Source organism: Brienomyrus brachyistius, chromosome 17 (genome assembly GCF_023856365.1).
Source record: "Brienomyrus brachyistius isolate T26 chromosome 17, BBRACH_0.4, whole genome shotgun sequence".
NCBI classification, from domain to species: domain Eukaryota; kingdom Metazoa; phylum Chordata; class Actinopteri; order Osteoglossiformes; family Mormyridae; genus Brienomyrus; species Brienomyrus brachyistius.
The window spans coordinates 14,030,207-14,053,380 of NC_064549.1; the positions used below are offsets into that span (position 1 = coordinate 14,030,207).

The 23,174-nt window shown below is 42.4% G+C and overlaps 1 protein-coding gene and 1 long non-coding RNA gene across 2 annotated transcripts in view; both read left to right on the forward strand.

The window, feature by feature from the left end:
* LOC125712341 (glutamate receptor ionotropic, kainate 1-like) overlaps nt 1-23,174 on the forward strand; it is a 49,550-nt gene that overhangs the window by 20,644 nt on the left and 5,732 nt on the right. Inside the window, exons 2-16 of the mRNA XM_048982282.1 lie at nt 346-513; nt 718-975; nt 6,046-6,227; nt 7,267-7,320; nt 8,734-8,907; nt 9,079-9,222; nt 12,068-12,175; nt 12,573-12,617; nt 15,359-15,472; nt 15,596-15,799; nt 16,082-16,305; nt 17,544-17,662; nt 18,864-19,081; nt 19,789-20,014; nt 20,161-20,411. Coding sequence (XP_048838239.1) covers nt 346-513; nt 718-975; nt 6,046-6,227; nt 7,267-7,320; nt 8,734-8,907; nt 9,079-9,222; nt 12,068-12,175; nt 12,573-12,617; nt 15,359-15,472; nt 15,596-15,799; nt 16,082-16,305; nt 17,544-17,662; nt 18,864-19,081; nt 19,789-20,014; nt 20,161-20,411 — 2,489 coding nt within the window. The remainder of the gene's footprint in view (nt 1-345; nt 514-717; nt 976-6,045; nt 6,228-7,266; nt 7,321-8,733; nt 8,908-9,078; nt 9,223-12,067; nt 12,176-12,572; nt 12,618-15,358; nt 15,473-15,595; nt 15,800-16,081; nt 16,306-17,543; nt 17,663-18,863; nt 19,082-19,788; nt 20,015-20,160; nt 20,412-23,174) is intronic.
* On the forward strand, nt 12,903-13,901 carry LOC125712342 (uncharacterized). The gene is made up of 2 exons (XR_007383276.1): nt 12,903-13,113; nt 13,452-13,901. It is a non-coding gene; the product is annotated as an uncharacterized LOC125712342 (long non-coding RNA).

Below are 23,174 nucleotides of genomic sequence, written 5' to 3' on the forward strand. Positions count from 1 at the left end.
GGTGCTAAACACAGAGACGACAATGGGACAGCCAGCGACATCTGCTGGCCAAATGGGGAAACAACGGACAGAATGGGACGAGGCAGGGACTGACCCTGACAGAAGGGCAGACAGTTCCACTCCCTCAGCTACCCTGCTGCCCCTAAGAATGTATCCTTTAAAATACATTATAAAGAGACAAATTTTGGTGGTGGGAACAATAGCTTTGAAAATTTATTCTTAATGTTTTTCTAGCAGCACTAGATGGTTGAACGTGAAGAATGCCTGTTCATACAGCCTACAGCTTTTTCATTCATTTTTAAATCTTGTCTGTGACCTCCCCTCCATTCCCCAATCTTTCTGTAGGGGGAATTTTTGAGACCCTGGAGAATGAGCCAATAAGTGTGGAAGAACTAGCCTTCAAATTTGCCGTCACGAACATAAACCGAAACCGAACTCTGATGCCAAACAGTACCCTGACATACGACATCCAAAGGATAAACCTGTTTGACAGTTTTGAAGCTTCCAGGAGGGGTGAGTTTGGTATCATTGAAATATGATGTATTGCGCTCCAGTTTAGGGAATGTTAGCAGTGAAAAAAATACATTTGAAAATTAGAACTGAATAAATTACGCAATGAATCGGTGGCAACTGAGTGAAATGAAGCAACATGAAAAAGCGAAGATGCTGAGTGTCTTATGGTGGGGAGAGTGACTTGCGCCCCCCCCCTCCCCACAGCCTGTGACCAGCTCGCCTTGGGTGTCGCAGCAATATTTGGCCCCTCCTACAGCTCCTCAGTCAGTGCGGTCCAATCTATTTGCAATGCCCTTGAGGTGCCCCACATCCAGACCCGGTGGAAACATCCCTCTGTAGACAACCAGGACACCTTCTACATCAACCTGTACCCCGAGTACACCTCCATCAGCCGCGCCATCCTGGACATCGTGCAGTTCTACAAGTGGAAGACCGTCACTGTGGTATACGAGGACAGCACAGGTAGGTGGGCGGAGCTTCTGAGAGAGGGCACTGTGGGCAGGGTGAATGTTTTTGTACTTCAGTACCTTTAAGGTGTCTGAAGAGAGCTTCTGGAAGCTTACAGTCAGTTGTTTTAGTCCACTCAGGTAGCTACTCTCAGGATAGCTTTGGCGAGGTGATTCTCTGTCCTCTCAGCTGGCGTTCCAGCCAAGTCTAAATCCGACACAAATTGAAGTGCATTCTGAGACCTGCAAGTCAGCAAGTAGCTGCTGACTCCCGGTTTTTAAAGGCCCAGTAACTTCTTTCTCACAAAAAATTGCATTTAAACATTCTGTGATAAATACATTATAAATCGTAACATATGCCTTGGGTAAAACAAAAGTCTACACAGTAAGAAATTAGTGAATTTTGCTCTCAAGTCCTTTTATGTGGATGAAAGAAGAAAGGGTTAGCTTGTCTCCTGTACAGAATGTGCATGAGCCATGGTAAACCCTGCTAACCCTAGTCGAGAACCCTTTCAAACAGAGGTCATATTAGTTCTGGGTCAGGATATGAGATGGCGGACCGTGTCCCAAAGACCTGGGCAGGTTATTGCTTTTCACAGAAGGGCTTTCATTCCAGGAAACTTTATTGCCCTTTTCTGAATGAAAGCTGAACTCTCACCAGGCTTTCGTCTTGCTTTACGCCACCCTACCTACCCTGAAGTGTTGCATCAGGCAGAGAGAAATGGTCACCTCCACAATCCCTTGTTTTAATTAAACCACCCGTTTAATGCATCAGTGATCCACTCAAAATACATTGAACTCCACCAGAGGGCCAAGTTTAGCAAAACCATTTGGGAGATAAAAGTAAGAGACAGAACCAGCAAACAGAAGCATTCTTCACTGACAGAGGTCTTAATGTGGTGTCAATGGGACACAAATGATTGCAGCCATAGCTGTCAGGGTCTTTACAATCAGAAGGAAGTCTACCCTAATATACTACAGAGTAACCATTTGATTTCCAGTCATTTCATTTGTTCTCTAGGAGCATAGGACAGCATGTAAAGGTATATTTGTACACAATGTTCCTTCACTGCCTTGTAGGACCTCATGGAGATTATGGCCATGTCTGGTGACTGCACGATCCATCACACTCATAATTTTGTGGTAAATGAAGTTAAATCACTGGGGTGTTGCTTTTTCGCATCAGTGTTTCCATCTACAAAACATTTACGCAGGATGCATTATTGTGACTTATTGTGTGTTGCTTTTGTTGTTTTTCTGTATGTTGTTCAGCTGTGGGTGCCCGTGAATTTGATAAGAGGTCTGTTAAGGACAGTTTCATTGATGTGTAACAGGTTGCAGAGCTGAGCTGGTGGCAGTACAGTATGTCTGGTGTTTGAAGTCATTATATAAGAACATAAGAAATTTACAAACGAGAGGAGGCCATTCGGCCCATCAAGCTCGTTTGGGGAGAACTTAACTAATAGCTCAGAGTTTTTAAAATCTTATCTAGCTCTGATTTAAAGGAACCCAGGATTTTAGTTTGCGCTACACTAATAGGAAGACTATTCCATACTCTAACTACACGCTGTGTAAAGAAGTGCTTCCTCAAATTCTTTTTAAAATGTTCTCCTGCTAATTTCCACTTATGGCCACAAGTTCTAGTATTTAAACTAATATTGAAATAGCCATTTGGCTGAACATCATCCAGACCTGTTAGAATCTTATATACCTGGATCATGTCCCCCCTTAGTCTCCTTTGATCGAGGCTAAACAGATTTAGCTCAGCTAACCTCTCCTCATAAGACATCCTCTAAGACCAGGAATCATTTTCGTAGCACCTTTTCCAAGGCAGCAATGTCCTTCTTAAGGTATGGTGATCAAACCTGCACACAATATTCTAGGTGGGGTCTTACCAAGGAATTATATAACCGTAGCATCACCTACCTTGACTTAAACTCCACACACCTAGAGATGTAACCTAACATCCTACGGGCCTTTTTTACTGCTTCCCCACACTGGCAAGAGTGGGACATGGAAGCATCAACATACCCAGCAAGGTATTTCTCATAATCAGCTACCTTTATTTCTGTGGAACCCATAAAATATCTGTACTTTATATTTCTGCTCCTTACATTTATTTATGATGTTTCTGCCAGGTGTCAGCCCAGTCGCTAATTAAATCCAAATTCTGTTGTAGCCTCTCTGCTGCTAGATCAGTATCTGTTACACCACCCATCTTGGTGTTATCTGCAAATTTAACCAGTTTACTGCATGTATTGGTGTCAATTTCATTAATATAAATTAGGAACAATAGTGGTCCTAAAATTGAACCCTGCAGGACCCCACTATGAACGCAGGCCCACTGTGACATTGTGCCTCTAATAACTACCCGCTGCTTCATGTCTGTTAACCACTTTTCGATCCAAGCTGCTACAGTTCCTAAAAGCCCTGCAGCTTAAGCAAGAGCTGTATGTGAGGGACAACATCAAATGCCTTCTGGAAATCTAAGTAGATCACATCGTAGGCCTTTTTGTGATCAATTTTTCTTATAGCTTCCTCAATGAACTCAAGAAAATTGGTTAAACAGGATCTACCTCTCCTAAATCCATGTTATTTCCTAAATCTCAGAATGTTATTTGCATCCAGGTAATCCAGGTAATCTTCCATTTTCATGTGGATTATAGCTTCCATTATTTTTCCAGAAATGCTAGTTAAACTGATTGGCCTATAGTTTGACGGATTACTTCTATCCCATTTTTTGAATATTGGCGTTATATTACCATGCTTCCAATCAGAAGGTACCACACCAGCAGATAACGATTTCTGGAATATTAAAGTGAAAGGTTGGCTAAGAATATCCCTCATCTGCTTAAAACTATAGGTAAGATGCCATCAGGGCCCTGCAATTTATTTATTTTGAACTTAGCTAGGCTTAGTACCACATCAGCCTCAGTTATACATATATTGGTCAAAGACAACGCTGTATTCGTACTAAATGGTAGTAAGTTACTCATGTTCTCAGCTGTGAACACCCGTGTAAAATTATCATTAAACTCATTTACTATATCAATTTCATTTTCAATTATAAGGCCCTTCTTATCCTGCAAATTAGTGATTTCAGCTTTTAGAGCTCTCATGCTGATATGCTGATCACTGTCACAGTTGCTAAGCTTGGAGAGGCTTTCTTTGTGAAGGGAGTCTACAAGTGCAATTGTGCCGAAACTAAGCAGCATTCCCAGAACAAGGAGTCCGTGCAGAACCAGACTGCTTGCAGCATCTAGGGGAGGCGGGAGTGCAGCCATTGTCAGCCCTTTCTGAACGTGGCTCAGGTAATTAGTGGAACAGTGCAAGGATGATGCATAAAGTGAGATTCCGTCGATTCGTTTTTCTGTTATTTGGACCACTGATCAGTGACTGAGGACAGACCTTGAAAGAAATAATTGACTAAGTTCTTCTTACTGGTCTCCTCTACTGATATGATTAATCAAAAGTCACCAAGCACCCCTGCCCTAAAAGTCTCTGGGGAAAATTTGCAACCTATCCGTTTGTAGTACTGCTAATGGCTGTAGATGAGAGACAACCACAGTTGCTAACTTCCTTGAAACAGGGGACACCAGTTAAATATCTAATATAACTTCATGGAGGTCTATGGTTAGATTTATGATATGTGTCATTCATCAAATCCCTTACGATGCAAGAGAATACCATGCATCACTGGCTTGAAAAAACTAATCAAGAGATACATTATCTTTTGAGTGTGATTATCTTGACTGTCATGAAGATAGAGGGTCGTGAAAGAAATTCATCATGCGATTAGCGAGACTGAAATAATTAGCTTAATGAGACACCTCCATGCTTAGTTATTATTGTAACTAATCTACAGCATTACTAAACTGGTTCTTTGATGTATACATTAGATGTTGCAGTTTCAGGTTAACAGTCATATACAGAACAAATCAAGGGCTCCTTTTTGTTAAATAAATAAATAAATAAATCAAGAAACTTAAATATAACTTAAACCAATGTTTCCCAGTTTGGTCCTCTGCGACCTGCAGATGTTCCACGTTGTTGCTCCCGCCCAGCATCCTGCCAGACACTCCACATTTTTGCTCCTGAGCAGAAACTTGGATTGTTTGGGGGTCCCCGAGGACCGGGATACGAAATTGACTTAGTTAATAACACTACGCAGAGTCAAGGCTTTCTGTGAAGACAGACTGATGTTCCCCATTAGGAAATAATAGAACCACTACTGTGGTCTTCGTCTTGCAACAACAATGACCATTCCTGGCTAATAAAACTGATTGATAGTGACACTAAACTGTACAATCTCAGATCTTAACTCTGCTCCTGTGGGAAACTACGGGTTTTATTTGGCCTCATAAAGAAGAGCAACAGCCCTGAACTTAGTTATTTTGACCATAAAACAAAGAGTGAGGGAAAGTGAAAGACTTAAGGCAAACTTACAATGTAATGTTTATTTAAATCAGACTGGGATGTGTGTCTCAATGGTTCAATGGACACCGAGCATTAAAGTTAAGAGTATAAATGAGGTAAGACTCCTGAAGTGTCCTTGAAAAAGGCTTAAGCATCCTTTAGACCATGCAGATATAGAGAGGTGTGCAACTTTAAGCCAATTTGGATAAATGAATCCATCAAGTAAATGTTACTGAATTAATTAAGAGATGGACTATTTAATTCTATGGAAAGTACTCTTCTCCAGCTACAAAGTTTCCAGTGACTTCAAAGAAAAATCTTTAAGACTAATGGGGAAATCATCTGAATTCTAGCCAATGATATGATCATGTCACCCATAAGTTTGTGACTGTGAGGAAATTAATTATGTCTCAGTCCAATAGTAACCTTTTTTGTCTCTAATGCCACAGAACTCCATGTTTGTGAATGGAGAATTAAATGTTTTCCAAATATGCAGGTGGATTATGATAACAGAGACAATGTTGTTTTGCTTTTTCCATTCCACAATGAAGTTAGTGAATATTAAAGTAACAATTCTCCCTATGGGTCTGTTAATCTGTTTTCCATGCAGAATATAAACAGACTGTTGCATACTTAAATGGTTACAGTTTTTTTCTCTTTTTTTTTTGAGGATTAATACGTCTTCAGGAGCTGATCAAAGCCCCATCCAGATACAACATTAAAGTCAAAATCCGGCAGCTGCCAGCGGGGAACAGGGATGCACGACCTCTGCTGAAAGAGATGAAGAAAGGGAAAGAGCTTTATGTCATCTTTGACTGCACACACCAGACCGCTGCCAACATCCTGAAGCAGGTGGGACCGCGGCATTTTTACCTTTTATATAGCATCTCTGTTGAACGTGGTTGGCATATAAAACAAACGTGATACATCTCATTGGCTTGATAAATGAAAACCGAAACAGTAAATATATAAACAAATGTTGCCCAAACATGCGGTGGCGAGATATGTGTTCTGGAGTTCAAGGCCTCGACACAGAGTTGTAATTCATGCCGTGCAGTTTACTCTCGTAATTTTGCATTTGAAATGCAAAGCATATTTAGATAAACTGGCGGTTTTTAGAAAAAGCATTAGGATTTTATCGCTCGTTTACAACATTTGGACTGAGGAATAAAATGTAGGCTAGCTTGTCGGTAAAAAACCTTTGCGGACGGGATAATCTATAATAAGGACACGGCTGTCAAGGTTGGGAATATATTTTAAAAAGCCATTAAAGCTTGGATGGATATTTCATTGAAAAACCACAGCGGAATATATTAAGGTCACGGTGGCTCTTTAGGCAATGTGCTCAAGATCTATTTCTTTGGCTAGATGTCTAGTAAAATTAGAGCAGAACTGAGCTGAGCTAAAATTTACAGCATATCACATTATATGTAAATATGCACTAATTCATATGTATATGCGCACCTTAAATGGGTAAAACCAGACAAATGTTTAAAGTGAGCAAATGAATTCATTGAATATTCCCTGGGCTGCATATTTAATGCATTCCCGTGAATGGACAGAGATTGCATGTTTAATATTTATTTGTTCCATCGTCCCTGGGATTTATCACTTGAAAAAGATAAGTCCTTTTGGTCCCAGTGGAACACAGTCCAGTCCAGAAGACAGACTTCTGGCTAGATACAAAAATTTAAAACCAAAGACCGTGAACGTAAGATTAATAGGAAACAGTGAGTGAATGGGGATTTATTTTATTTTTTTATAAATATGTTAGGACGTATGGGGAGCGGGATGCCAGCTTTGGCCACATCGTGTCACTGAGTATTAGATTAGCAGTGGTGGCCTTTCTCTCGAATGATGTGCTATTGAGTTACTCTTCTCTTTCCTGTAGATCCTGTCCATGGGAATGATGACGGAATACTATCACTTCTTCTTCACCACACTTGTAAGGGCTTGAGTACAAGATTTGTTGCGGAATATTTGTTGCAATCAATCTCATCATCAACACGTAAAACTATTTAGAATTACATTTACAAATTTAGTATATGCTTTTGTCCAAAGCAACATGCCAGATCTTTTAGAGTGGTATTTAGCAAGAAAACCTGTACTGTTACTTCAGATTGTTAATAGATTAATTAATGAATTAACTGGTTTGAAAATGGAAATAGGAGATACAAAAATAATTTTTTTCCATTGTGATCAGGACATTCCAACCTTCTGAGAAAAGATACCTTGACTTCATATTGTTACTAGGGAAATGAATTAATTACATTTAATTAACAGATGCTTTAATCCAAAGCAGGGTCAGACCTTTGCTGTAGCGTCCTTCGCAGAGCATTCCAAACACACGCCACCAGTCCTGTATGTTTTCTACTTGGGGATTTACAGTCAGTAGGGTCACCTTTGTCTTCTGTCATCGCATGTCATGTGAGTTATGATGGCAAAGGTACAGTGAGGTTGCTTTGTGAAACCTAACATGGGGTGACCTCAGATGGCTACCTTCAGACAATCTCAGACTAGCTAACCTCAGATGGACTAACCTCACGTGGGTTAACCTCAGACGGGTTAACCTCAGACAGTAAACCTCAGACGGGTTAACCTCAGATGGGTTAACCTCAGACAGTAAACCTCAGATGGGTTAACCTCAGACGGGTTAACTTCAGACAGTAAACCTCAGACGGGTTAATCACAGGCAGTAAACCTCAGACGGGTTAACCTCAGGCAGTAAACCTCAGACGGGTTAATCACAGGCAGTAAACCTCAGACGGGTTAACCTCAGGCAGTAAACCTCAGACGGGTTAACCTCAGGCAGTAAACCTCAGACGGGTTAACTTCAGGCAGTAAACCTCAGATGGGTTAACCTCAGACAAGTTAACCTCAGACGGGTTAACCTCAGACAAGTTAACCTCAGACAGGCAAACCTCTGACGGGTTAACCTCAGACAGCAAACCTCAGACGGGTTAACCTCAGGCAGTAAACCTCAGACGGGTTAACCTCAGACAGTAAACCTCAGACGGGTTAACCTCAGACGGGTTAACCTCAGACAGTAAACCTCAGACGGGTTAACCTCAGGCAGTAAACCTCAGACGGGTTAACCTCAGATGGGTTAACCTCAGACAGTAAACCTCAGACGGGTTAACCTCAGACGGGTTAACCTCAGGCAGTAAACCTCAGACGGGTTAACCTCAGACGGGTTAACCTCAGACAGTAAACCTCAGACGGGTTAACCTCAGACAGTAAACCTCAGACGGGTTAACCTCAGACGGGTTAACCACAGGCAGTAAACCTCAGACGGGTTAACCTCAGGCAGTAAACCTCAGACGGGTTAACCTCAGACAGGCAAACCTTGTGATGGCAGGACCTGTTTGCCCTGGACCTCCAGCCTTATCAGTACAGCGGTGTCAACATGACCGGCTTCCGCCTCATCAACATGGACAGCCCCCGCGTGGCTTCCGTGGTAGAGAAGTGGTCCATGGAGAGGCTGCAGGCTCCTCCCAAACCCGAAAGCGGACTCCTGGACGGCATGATGACGGTAGGTGGGTGCTGGGTTGGCCCCGCTGCCTTGCTCATCCAGCATCATTTGGCTGACCCTCAAACACCATTCATCTGACCTGGACACCTTTTATTCCACCTTATTTTCATCCGGCCAACTGGTCCACGAATACCTGCCCCCCCCCCCCCCGTCTGGACGCTGTCTTTGCAGACCAAGGCAGCCCTGATGTATGATGCAGTGAGCATGGTTGCTGTAGCTGCCCAGCGATCCACACAGATGACCGTTAGCTCACTGCAGTGCCACAGACACAAGCCCTGGCGCTTTGGACCACGGTTCATGAACATGTTCAAAGAGGTAGGCCCATCTGTTCACCCACCCCTCCCCCCTCCCCCCAGGCCCTACCACTGGCTTATACTGAGTGTCCAATTAAGGTTGACGCATTAAAATTATAGTTCAGCATTTATATGGACTTGTTAATGTGGGCCTTGATATATACATGCACCAGCAGGAGCACAGAAATTGCTATATGTAATTAGACCATTTGCATGCAAGCATTAAACAGTGCTTACATCACCAGTCTGCTACAAGCAATAGCGAAAAGCATCGCGGTCTCTGAAATCACACCTTCTAATACAGAACTGGCTGATATTTGAGCTCACTGAAAAACAAGAGGTTAATTTACTTTATGGGAATGTTATTTAATTTATTCACTACCGTATTCCCTTCAATTACTGTTCTCAGAGTTTCATTTTAATTACCCAGTTTAAATGAGGCTTTTTTTCCTGCTTTATTAGTCTTAGGTTTTAGAATGGGTAAAAAATGTTTGCTAATTAAGCCGTCATTTATTGAAATTGCTTGCATTTGGTTGACCTCTGATTACCAATGATTAAACCTCTCCGACACCCATCGGGCTTCAATGATAATTAATTCCAAGTAGCACAGAGACAACAATTGATTGTAAATTAAGTACATAAGTGGGTCGGTGGATTTTGCAGAAGAGTGAAAATGATGGATTCACGGGAAACAGAAACAATTACAGGCACACAGCGTTAGAGAATGGGAATAACGTTGAAATGTTGAACGTGAAGACCTTGAAATCCTTTCACTTACCTATGTAGAGTTGGTGAGCTTCAGTGTAACTGACGCATTGTCACCTGCTAATTAGGAATAGGGTCTATGAAGCATTAAAGCACTTTGCTCTTTACGGGAGGGGGGTGCTGATCTTTACGTCTTGGCTAGATGTTTCACTACTGCCCCCCCCAATAAAATGTGTGCAGCTATTCAGGTGAGGTTTGCTGGGTCACTTTCTCCTGCAGAACCCCACAAGCAAAAGAGTGGGTGAACTGGTGCAGAGACTCTCCAAAAAGAGCCCGGATTGTTCTGCCCCACTTGGGTGGATGTAGGTGGCACTTTGATTAAATTTTGGCGCAAGTATGGGAGTCGATCATCAGAGCTTTAAAGGACGAGGAGAGCGAGTGTAAACAAATGAGAAGATAGTTGCCCACAGAGAAACCTTTGTTCTGGACTCAGGAAATGCCTCACTTTGATGTACGTCCCCACGGACCTGATTTGGATCTCATGGATCTATAATGTTGTTATTATACTTCATTCCTTTGCTTTGTAATTCAGCTCTGAAAAGATTAATGCAGCTGCAAAGAACAAAAATAAGCAAGTGAGCTGATTTTTTGTTCTCCTACTTTCTGTAGTTTTCTTCTAATCCAGCCCCTAATTCTGCAGCCCTTCTGCGTTTTTGATTAGATTTTTTCTTTTTTTTGCTGGTAGAAGCTCACATGCCACACATCGCTTTTTGAAAAATCACCACCGTCATCCAGTGAGCCACAGTAGCAGTGAATAACAGCAGCCTTTAAAAACGTCTAATTCCGCTCCCCTCACCAGCACAAACTGCTAAACGAACCAGCGTTTGACAGATTGTCTCTGTCGCTCCGCATTCTTGTTGAGGCCGAGCAGTATGAACCAAAGCCTGTGGTTTGTAGGTAATAACCTGAAGTTTGACTGCGTGGGGCTTTTCACTGAGCCTGCCTGCAGAGGCTGATGGAAGGTGTATTTGATCGTAATACAGATTGCCTTTACTCTTCAGTGATTCTGGCTGCCTTGCATTTCATGCGGTATCACCATTGCTGAGAGCCGGCTGCACACAGGGTGCTGCCCCATGACCCAAGTACGCCCTCCTCAGCCTATAAACAAAGTGCATCCAAAAGGAAATCAGTACCCGTTACCAGACTCACTGAACCAACCGATTCCTGGGCAACAGTCAGATTTGGAGTTGATACAGACTGAATTAGGGATTAAATGCAAGAAGGCTGGAAGCCAATAGCATATAAATCACACAGGAAGGTAACAAATATGCTGTCCATGCTGTAAAATGTGCGGGAGAATCAATGATGTTAAAGAGTCATCAGATTTTATTTTTATACAAAACACCACCTCATGCCCAGTGCATTTCTCAAAACAACAAGAGCAGCCCCTGGCCAGTATCCTGTCCGTCACCAGTTTATTTCCATAACACTGCCTCCTGATCTTTACTGTAACTTATATGTACAGTAGATTTGAATTAGAAAGTGCCTTTTGATGTTTAGAAGGTGAATGAGAACTGCAACTCATGCAAAAATGAGAAAATATGTGGCAAGAGGTGGGGGGCACACAACCTAAAAGGTCCAAACCTTAGTGATGTACAGTTTATTTTTATTATTGTGGTTGTTTTATTGTTGTTTTGTTGCTTCTATTGTTGTTTGTATTGTTATTGTTTTTATTGTTATTATTGTCATTATAGATATTGTTGTCAGTTTCATTGCTACAAAAATGGACCATCCTTGCCTTCTGTTCAGAAATAAGGACCCACGACTGTTTAAATGTAAAGTCACCCTTATACATGCTCTTTGTGAACATTAAATTTTGCTCAGCAAGATCTTTAAATCATCCGTTCAGTTTGGTGCAAAGTTAGCCGCGAAAGCACCAAGGTCAGACTGCAATAAGTCTGGTCCCTGCAGTTACTGCAATCTTTGTAATCTTGTTGTCCAGTCCAGATCGGAGGCAGGGCAAACACACAATTTGTATAGGAGCATAGCAAGTGTGACGAGAACCTCAGTCCCATTCGCCTTGGTCACATACCTCTGAGGATCTCTGTACAGTTATTGATTTACAGATGTAAAAAATAATTGTCATTTTTCCTCCCTTTAAGGCTCAGTTGGACGGACTGACCGGACGTATAATTATAAACAAAACCGACGGCTTAAGAAAGGAGTTCAATCTGGATGTTATCAGTCTGAAGGAGGATGGTGTGGTAAAGGTGAGCCGCATGACATTTTTGCAGTTTATCAGGGTAAAGTATGAATTAAACAGCAGTACTTGGTTAACATTCATTTAGCAGATGTTTTCCTCAAAGTGATATTCAGTTGAGAATGCAGGGTCAAACAATTACTGGAGCAAACCCTTCCATGCCAAAACACGGATTTCAGCCAGTTACTTTACAAATGTAGACATGGCATCCTAACCCAGAGCCGCTCTGAACCATTCCACCAGCAACGTGGATTTCTCAGCATGATTTGCACGTCTAGGGAAACAAAAAGCGTTCAAAATACTCTCGCGTTCAAAATGTCACATGCCAGCCGACCAGTCATTCACATATGTTTTAATTTCCCTTGGTGTTCATGTTCTGTTTTTTCCCCCCCACCAATTGGAAAAAGACGCTGTCTGATGGTACTAGACGCCCGAGCGGAGTGTGGAGAAAGGTTTGTACTCAAGCTCCTGCAGCCAGCGTTTGGCACTGCCATTTCCTCAACAACCCCCAAAAAACCCTCCTCTATCTCATCCCTGCCCCCTCGTCCTCAGGAAAAACAAATGGGACACGTGCAACGACTCCCCGTGTCGTTATCTCCCACCGGCGACCCCTCTCAGCCAGCCGGATTCATTTACCACCAGCGGAGACTTTAATCGTATTAAGGAAACCCGCCCCCCCTTCCCCCCGGTCAAATAACAGACCGCCAGCGGCTTTTGAAAATCTCGGCCGCGTTTAATAAACAGCACCTGCAGAATAGGGATTTATGGATTTGCACGTAAGTGATTAATTAGACGCCACGGCCGCGTCTCCTCTCGCTGCACGCTGATTACTTCTGGTTACGCCAGATACAGCCAAACGGAGGCAGGCTGACGAACGACGAGTCTCCTTCGCTGCGCTCTGCCGCGGCGGCACGATCCGCATGATGTCCTCCCTCTTTCGCTCGACGGGTAATTAATGGAACGTATCTGTAGTCGTTTCTCTGTGCCCTATTATGGTCTCAGATGGCTGGCCGCTTTCACGCGGTAACTTAACCGTAAGAGCTGAAAGGTGGGAGAAATGGCCAGGGGAGCTGGGGGGTACCTCCATTTAGTTCTGCTTCCTTCCTTTCAATGCGTCATGCTGGTTAGTCATTACTAGCGCTACTACTAGACCCAAACTATTCTGGGCATTAACTAATTGGAATTAGACACTTCTTGGATTCAACTAGAAGATGACAGGTAAAAGAAATTTGCAATAAATTATATGCTGAAGGTACCCCCCTCCCCCCACTCTTGTTCCTTATCAGGCTGACCTCTTGGGATGGATGGATGGATGGATGGACTGACTCCATGACGAGAGCATAGTCCGTGATGGGTGGATGATCTACAATCCATAATTTTATCTCCAAATACCACTAGACTGTATACTGTACTAGTTAGAACTTGAATTTTCATGTAGCAATTGTATGATTTTATAACGGTTCTCATAGCTGTAATAATTTTATTCCACATTTTTCATTTTTAATGCCTTTTGTCCAGTTCCTAGAGTAAATTGATTGTTTTTTAAAGGGTTTGTTCATCTTTGTCAGACATGAATCATAAGCCTTCATGCATATGTATAAACATCCTGAATATTTAATATGTAATGGGTGACTGAATTGAAAAAGTGCTTTTCTTTAGACACGGTAAATACCGCAAACCCCACAAAAGTTACTTTGAAATAAATCAGTTGTATAGCACTGCAAGGGGACCTAGTTTTATTTCGCGTTTTATTCAGCCTTGTTAACGTTAAGGTATTTCAGGGGGTGTGGAATGCGGCGTAGAACAGAGGTACTGGACAATAATGAAATGAATTTACCGTGGAAATAAACGACGCATTAAAAATGAGAACAGGGCTTCTTTAAGAAAACAGTAAAAACAAACCTTCCCCTACAACACAGGAACACAGACATCTTGAAAAATCGAGGGCACCATGCCGGCCTCCCATACCCCCTCCCAGGTCTCCTCCAGTCTCCTTCCTAAATCCTCCCAGCTAACCCCAGACTACCTGACCCAACCGGAGTCAGCTGAATTTCTTTAGCTGCGTGACCCATAGGAATAAGGCTGGCATGCTGCCTCCTGCTGGTGAACAATATAAAAGTCACCTAAAAGACAATCTTCAATGGAGACTCTTATATTGATCTAGGCCAGTGGTTCTCAAACTCGGTCCTCGGGCCCCGCTGCCCTGCTTGTTTTCCCAATATCCCTGCCCCATACTCAAGTTCCAGCTGTCTTCTGATTGACTGAACACACCTGATCAACAACAACAACAAATTTATTTTTATATAGCGCATTATCACAACATTACATTGTCTCAAAGCGCTTTACAGCATCCTCACCCAAAGCCCACAGTAAGTAAGCCATAGGCGACAGTGGCAAGGAAAAACTCCCTAGAAGGAAGAAACCTTGGGAGGGACCAGACTCAAAGGGGGAGCCCATCCTCCAGGGGCCAGCAGGGATAGTCAAATAGAGAGAATCAGCAGATCCAGGTATGATCCAGGTAATCAGCAGTGTGTAGGGCAGGGATAGCTGGAAAACAAGCAGGGCAGTGGGGCCTGAGGACTGAGTTTGAGAACCACTAAGCCAGGCAATCGCAGCACGCCAGGTCAGAAGTGGAACATCTAGTTAGTCAGAAACTTGTTTCAGTCCAAATGGCTTGACCTCTGTTCAGCTGATATAGCAGTCGTGCTTGCTGGGCAGCCCATTGTGGCTTCAGCTGTGCCTGAACACCTTGCAAAAGGGCAGCGTTGGCATCTTAAAAGAAAACAGCCAATAACTGACAAACAGTTTTATACCAGGAAATTCACCTAAGCCTTGTTTCCTCTGTAACCGGCCATTCAGTCCCTGTTATTCCTTCTGTGATGTGCCTGTCGGAAATACCCTCTGGGGCTCCCCATGCATTTCCAATGTTTGAATGGGAAATTGCTGTACTGTAGTGTTATACCACAGAATTATGGGTTGATTCATTGTATATCATAAGTAAATATTATAAAAACTCCGAATCCTATAGTTACTGCTTCTGTGTATTTTATTAAACCCTTAATAATATTCTATGTTTTCCATTTGATGTTGATGTCTTTCAGGAGTTTAATCTAGTTTTTTCCTTCCTTGATGTTAAAAGAACTGATATTAGGATTAGAATTTTATAAAGGTGAATTTCGGATTTACATTCCAGATTGGAGTATGGAATTCCATCAGCGGCCTTAACTTAACCGACAGTGACAAGGACAAACCTACAAACATCACAGATTCTATGGCAAACAGGACCCTGGTTGTCACTACTATTCTGGTAATATTCTCTGCAACCTCAGTATTTATGATCAGATTGATCATTGCAAGAAACATATTCATGAAACAGCTTTGCAGTTCACGAGCAGGCTGTGCATTCTCAGACATTTGTAATTATTTACAGGAAAATCCATACGTCATGTATAAAAAGTCGGACAAGCCTCTGTATGGCAATGATCGCTTTGAGGGCTACTGTCTGGATCTACTGAAGGAGCTCTCCAACATCCTTGGCTTCTCCTACGAGGTGAAGCTGGTTTCGGACGGGAAGTACGGAGCTCAGAACGACAAGGGGGAGTGGAACGGCATGGTCAGGGAACTCATAGACCACGTGAGTCACATGACTGGCAAGCCTGATTGGCACATCCCCTATCTTCCTATTGAGTCATTCCAATCTCGTGCAAAAATTATAAAATGGTTTCTTTGTCCTGTATCAATACTAAAGTTACTCTACTTAGATGCATGTATATAATCAATTCCTCTAAGGAAAATTTATTGTAAATAAAATAAAAGCATGAACCACGATTTTGCGATTTTATAATTATAACATACTATATTATATGGAGGTTTGTCCTTTCCATGTCTACGTGGACCCCGTCACCCCTGGGGGTAGGTGGCTGACCTGGCAGTGGCCCCCCTGACCATCACCTATGTGAGGGAGAAAGTCATCGACTTTTCGAAACCCTTCATGACTCTTGGCATCAGCATCTTGTACCACAAGCCCAACGGCACAAACCCGGGGGTCTTCTCATTCTTGAACCCACTGTCGCCTGACATTTGGATGTACGTCTTGCTGGCCTGCCTGGGTGTCAGTTGCGTTCTGTTCGTCATCGCCAGGTATGGTGCACCTGACTTAGATCCCTTCCATTCACATTGTGCCTCGGATCCAACTTTTAAGTGCAATAACTAAGTGCAAACTAAGGAACCTTAATTTGCTAAACTAAGAAACTGAAATTTTAGCTAAATCCCTGGTGGCTAATAAATATTTACAGACATTTACTGACTTAACATTTTAGTGTTGAAAGAAAAATTAATCTTCCGAAGGAAATTGCAGGGTGGTGGCACATTATCATTTAGGAGTCAATGTCCAAATTGACAGTACATGGATGTTACTTAGCAGATGTATGAATGAAGTTGTTTGCCTCGCTGTTAGATCTGAGCCAGTTTTTTCATTGTCCTTCTGTTGCGTGCAGGAAGCATGCAAAGCTCAGTGTGAATGGTTACTTTGTTGGTGTCCCCGCATTGAAATACAGAGTTTAAAAGCTGGAAACATCTCAAACATCTGCTGGTATCTGGCATGCCTTGCTTTCTCCACCAGGGGAGACAGGACAGCACAGGGGGGGATAAGAGTTCATTGCTGAGACTAATATGCAAATTCCATCCAATCAGATTCCTTAAACTGATTTGGGTGATTGTTATGGATTGCATGTTGCAACATATTAAATTTACTGCTTGGCTTGTATCAAAAGTGTTCTAAAAAACAGATGCTGTCCTCAGGCTACTGATATTTTGACCAGATTCCCACAATCCTTCACTTCCATCCTCACAACGCCACCAGTAATTTCTGCAGACTAGCAGTATTATCTACTGCAGAATTTCTAAGAGAACATCATAAGAGTTCGTGCAATTCAAAGTCATGCAATGCACACAAAAAGCAGATAAAATAGAATAGTTTAAATGTCACCATCCCATTTCCTGGAGACATTCTGTTTGTGTATATTTGGGATTTGACTTGCTGTAATAAATATTCAGGTGAGTCGATGAACAGTTTCAAGATACGAAGGTTCAAAGTGTCTGATAAGCCACAAAAATAAGCACGTGTAACTTTCACGAATAATGCTGCTCCTGAACATATTGTCTACTGTCATGTTGGCAACAGAATTTTAAACTTTTTTATCTTTTAGAAGAAATCTATGGCAGGAATTCTAATGATGCAGGGAATGTATTCTGCGTTTGGTTGACGTTTCAATTGTAAATCCAACAAAGGAACGTTCATGTGTTTTAAGTGCTTAAGTTTAAATTTATTTGTTCAACAGTTATTGTAACTCTTTAACAAACGTTTTTAACTATCTTAGGTTTACACCTTATGAATGGTACAACCCGCACCCCTGTAATCCAGATTCGGATGTGGTGGAGAACAGCTTCACTTTATTGAACAGTTTCTGGTTTGGAATTGGAGCACTCATGCAACAAGGTAATTGGGTCATACATTCTTAACTGGGAAAATCCCATTACGTGCTGCTAACCCTTTGGGTAGGCTTACTGTGCTCTCTGCAAAAAAAACAGTTCAGTACTTAAAACTGAACTTTATGTTGACTGATGGATTTCCAGGAAAACCTTGTGCTGGAATAATTAAACCTGAGTAATTGTTATTTGCTTACTATAACTGCCTATACTGGGCCGGGTCATGATGGGCCTGGAGCTTATCCCAGTAAGCACATGATATATCCGAGATGGGTCACCAGTCCATCACAGGGTGCACATACAGTCACAGACATGACGATTTCGAGACGCCAGTTCACCTAAACCACTACGCATTATGCAAGGAAATCTCAAGCCAACATCATGAGGACATGTAAACAGACTCCGCCCACTGAGGTGTGAGATCCCAGTGCTACATAGTCTAGTCACCGAGCCACCGTAGTGCACGGATGGAAAATCAAATTAAATAATTGTTAATTTCTTAACAATTAACCCTTGTTAAGAACGTCCAACTTACGGGCAACTTGTGTTTACAAAAGGACTACCAAAAAGCCAATTCTATTTTATAAATTGAATTAAATACAATGGTTCGTAATAACAAACATGCACAACTTTGTGAAGCTTGTGAAAAAAGCTTCATCGGTTTGTCAGCTCAAGGTACCGTACAGCACCTTATCTAGTCACTTTTATTATTACTGTATTACTGCTGTATAATTATTTTTCTGGCTTGCATACAAATTTGACTTGAAGACAGGCTTAGGTTGTTGGTAACCTGGCCGCCTGCCTCGCCAGCTCTCTTCTTGGCCACACACAGGCCATCTCCCAGAGTTCAGCACACATGACACATACCTCACAGGTGGCCATGCTATTAGGGGAGTCCCAACACGCCCATGGGGGCAGATTTCCCAGCGGGATGCCCTCCCTCCTCGTTAACGGACCGTCTCTTGAGCAGTCCGTAGCAGCATTTTATACTAACTGTATTAAATAGCTGTTCATAGACTGTTCATAGACTGGTCATAGACTGTTAGCCATCTGTAGAAGAACCACATCAGTCTTGCATTTGTCCTTGTGTTAGTAGCTCTATGCTCTCCTGTGTGTATCAGCAACAAGAAGAATCCTTGAAATAAGTCGCAAGAAGTTCCTTTATTTTCAGTGCATGATTTCCTAAGCTGGCACCCGTTTTGTACTGCTAGGCTCTGAGGTGATGCCCAAGGCTCTGTCAACGAGAATCATCGGAGGGATCTGGTGGTTCTTCACCCTCATCATAATCTCATCTTACACTGCCAACCTGGCTGCCTTCCTGACGGTCGAAAGGATGGATGCGCCCATTGACTCGGCAGACGACTTGGCAAAGCAAACAAAAATCGAGTATGGAGCAGTAAGAGATGGATCTACCATGACATTCTTTAAGGTATTGATGCCACCAGCCCCTTCACCACCCAGTATCTCCAGCCTCATGTAATGTGGTTGCGATGATCATGGAACCTATCCAAGGAGGCACAGGGAACAGAGCAGGAGACAGGACAGGATGCCAGTCCGTTAGAGGGCACACAGTCATACACTATGGGTAATTTACAGATACTAGGTAATTATATAACATCAACTAAGTATTTTCTCTATAAAGACATGAAAAATAAAAAATACGTGAAGTACAGTGCATGATATTTAGTATATCTTACAATCTATAACCACAAGACCTTCAGCATGTCTGGGTTCAGTCGCTCCCTCTTTCAAACGTGTGAAGGAGCCACTCATCCAATGTAACAAACCAGCATAGCAGCGATACACCGGCTTCAACTTTGCCACACCTCTCAAGTTGTTTCAACGAGGGATTTATGCAGTGAATATTGTGGAATGCCTAGGAGTCACAACACCTGGATGTTGTGGAACAATTCAAATTAGCGGAGGAAGATCGGCACCAATCTGTCACTTTGCTGTCAATGGCAAATGGCGAAACCAGACAAGTGTAGGTTTTCATTGAACTTCAGATGAATATAGGAGACAGGGGAAAGTGACAGGTTCAAAATTGAAAATTAATTCAGCCCAATAAGCATCAAGAACGTAATTGTAAAAGATCTTTTAAAAGACTGACATCTGACTTGTCTGTTTTTGAAACAGAAATCCAAAATATCCACGTATGAGAAGATGTGGGCGTTCATGAGTAGCAGGAAGAACACCGCACTGGTCAAAAACAATGGCGAGGGGATACAGAGAGTCCTCACCACAGACTACGCTCTCCTCATGGAGTCCACCAGCATTGAGTACATTAGTCAGAGAAACTGCAACCTCACGCAGATCGGGGGCCTGATAGATTCAAAAGGCTATGGAGTGGGCACTCCCATTGGTAAGCATCGAGGGCAGTATGGTGCCACGGGGCACCAAGGGACCAGGCCGTGGGGATCCAAAATACATGGTTCCCTAAATATCCCGTTATTAAAAATATATTAAGATCGAAAAGAGCATTTATTTCCTGAAACTGAATTTTTGCAGGTTCCCCTTACAGAGACAAGGTGACCATCGCCATCCTCCAGCTCCAAGAAGAAGGGAAGCTGCACATGATGAAGGAAAAGTGGTGGAGGGGTAACGGCTGCCCGGAGGAAGACAGCAAGGAGGCCAGCGCCCTGGGCGTGCAGAACATCGGGGGCATCTTCATTGTGCTGGCCGCCGGCCTGCTGCTCTCTGTGTTTGTGGCCATCGGGGAGTTTATCTATAAATCGAGAAAACAGTCACGCATGAGCCAGGTGAGTGAGGGCAACTGCGAGTGGCGCAACAGGGTGTGATGGCCAGCAGCGTTAGTGCCAGGTCTCAGAGACGTCTCAGCAAGGCCTGATTTTCTGTGCGAGGCATGAAGAAGCTTTGGAGCGGCAGGAATTAAGGTCAAAAGAAAAAGCCACAAGCATTTCTTTTGTTCTCAGCTGTGTTAGGTCCTCAATTCCGCCTTAAACTGGAACATTCGGATGATTTGACATGTTGATCCCCATTGTATGTGATTACCCAGCACCCCCTTGCTTTTGCTAAGCTTCCTGCATCCATTTTGTTTTTACGTGCAGAAATGTTCTTTATGACGAAACATGCGGCTGGTTGAAGCACTTCACACAGCAGAAACGATGGGAAACATGGGGGGGGGGAGGGGGGCCCTCACAATTCGATGCTTGGTGAATCTTTGGGATTTCTCGATGGAAGGACAGTGTCTGAGAGACCGCACAGATTATAGCTCAGACCTCAGGTCTTCTGGGGAATACCATAGTCTTGCTTTGTTAAATTGCAGAAAATTTGCAGATACTTTTGAGATACTCAGTGTAAGTGAAGAACTGCACTGCTAGCATCTGAGCAGTGCGCACAAATACAATGTAGCCGTAAAATAGAGGGTGCCATAACTAATTAACTACCCATTCATCCACCCGTCTTCCATCCATCCACCAATTGCTTATTGAGAACTGTTCTCAAAGGGGAAACATCGCTACATGTTTATATAACAGACTTAAGACTGAGAAGGAAAGCTCAGGTAACCGAATTAGGGGAATCAGACACATACAATGGAATCTGCTCTACCAGAACCACAGCTGTTTCTGTTCAGTATGGGAGTGACTTTCTATGATTATTATAAAGTAGTTCCTTAATATTTTTATTGGCGTTTATCACTATTTGTGTCATCATCATCATCACTATCATCATCATCATGACTGAGAAACAGAGGACTGGAATGGTAAAACGTAACATAAATTGAGCTAATTTTGATTCCAGTGCATTCAGTTATTTTTCCCCAAATACTCCCTACATGAAACTCATTTTGTGAGATTCCCTGGATTGGATTCATATATGCAGATTGGGTTCGTTTTTATAATCAGCTTTTTTTGTGGTTGTTATATATTTCATTACTTTCCAACAAATGTACTGCATTATTTATGTTTAATTAAAATGTTCTGATTATTTTCATCGACAGACAAAAAATGCAGGAATTACTGCCCCTTTGGAAATAAATGACATAATGCATAATAATATGACTATTTACAATCATATTAGTTTGCTTTTTTGGTCACACTTTGAGGATACATGAATAATGTAGTAGTACATGTTTACTTAATGCATTAATTAACTAGTAATTAAGTGTTAATTATGTACTGATCCCCTGCTTGTCCATCATTAATCAATCATAATAGTTCATGTATTCAATTCAGGCAATATTAGTTAACAGTTAACAAATTAGTTAATAATGGCAAATTTTCACTTGGGGCAAAAATTACTTGACTCATTCACTACTCAAGAACAAATCATGAACTAATATAGGCTTCCTTATGAAATACATGAACTGTCATGATTGATGAACATGGGATCAGTACTTACCAAACACTTAGTTACTGGTTAATTAATCTATTAATCTGTCTTTTTTTAACCAATTACTGTTGTTAAAACTAAGCCATGCTGGAGATTCAAAACACTTGAGTAAGCTAAGTTTGTTCATGAATTTGTATAATTTGACTTTTGATTGCAAGTATCACTCATATGATGGCACCTCACTGATTCCCAAGTAACTGGGATAGCAGTCTAGAATGAAAAGGCTGAAAAAATGTAATAAAGTCATTCTGCTTTGTATAATTTTCAGTTTCATTTTGCTTTTGTGTTTCTTCCACTGGTGAATGTTTATTTTGTAATCATTGTTAATTTATTGTGTTTTATTATGTTGGAATGATATCTGAATGGTTTATTTTGTGTCAACTTTTTTTCTCAAGTCTCCTTGTTTTTATTACAAATCCCCTGGGGCTTATTTTGCGTGGCTTTTATACCATCTCTGGAGCAAATTCCCAGCACAAGCCTCCCTTTCCAGAGTGGGAACTGTGCGCTCCGTGGAATCATGAGTGCTGTCAACTCCTGTGAAAAGGTCCCTTCAAGTACACTTCATCACAGTCAGAATTGTCATTGTAACAGAGCTAGTCATGTGACCATGGCTAGAGACACCACTCAGTGGGCAGTGTCATTGTTACAAAGCAAGTCACGTGACCCTGGCTAAAAATACCACTCAGTGGGCAGTGTCATTGTTACAGAGCTGGTCATGTGACCCTGGCTAGAGACACCACTCAGTGGGCAGTGTCATTGTTACAGAGCTAGTCATGTGACCCTGGCTAGAGATACCACTCAGTGGGTAGTGTCATTGTTACAGAGCTGGTCATGTGACCCTGGCTTGTGACACCACTCAGTGGGCAGTGTCATTGTTACAGAGCTGGTCATGTGACCCTGGCTAGAGACACCACTCAGTGGGCAGTGTCACTGTTACAAAGCTAGTCATGTGACCCTGGCTAGTGACACCACTCAGCGTACATGTTATTGTTACAGAGCTGGTCATGTGACCCTGGCTAGTGACACCAGTCAGCGTACATGTTATTGTTACAGAGCTGGTCATGTGACCCTGGCTAGTGACACCACTCAACGTACATGTTATTGTTACAGAGCTGGTCATGTGACCCTGGCTAGTGACACCACTCAGCGTACATGTCATTGTTACAGAG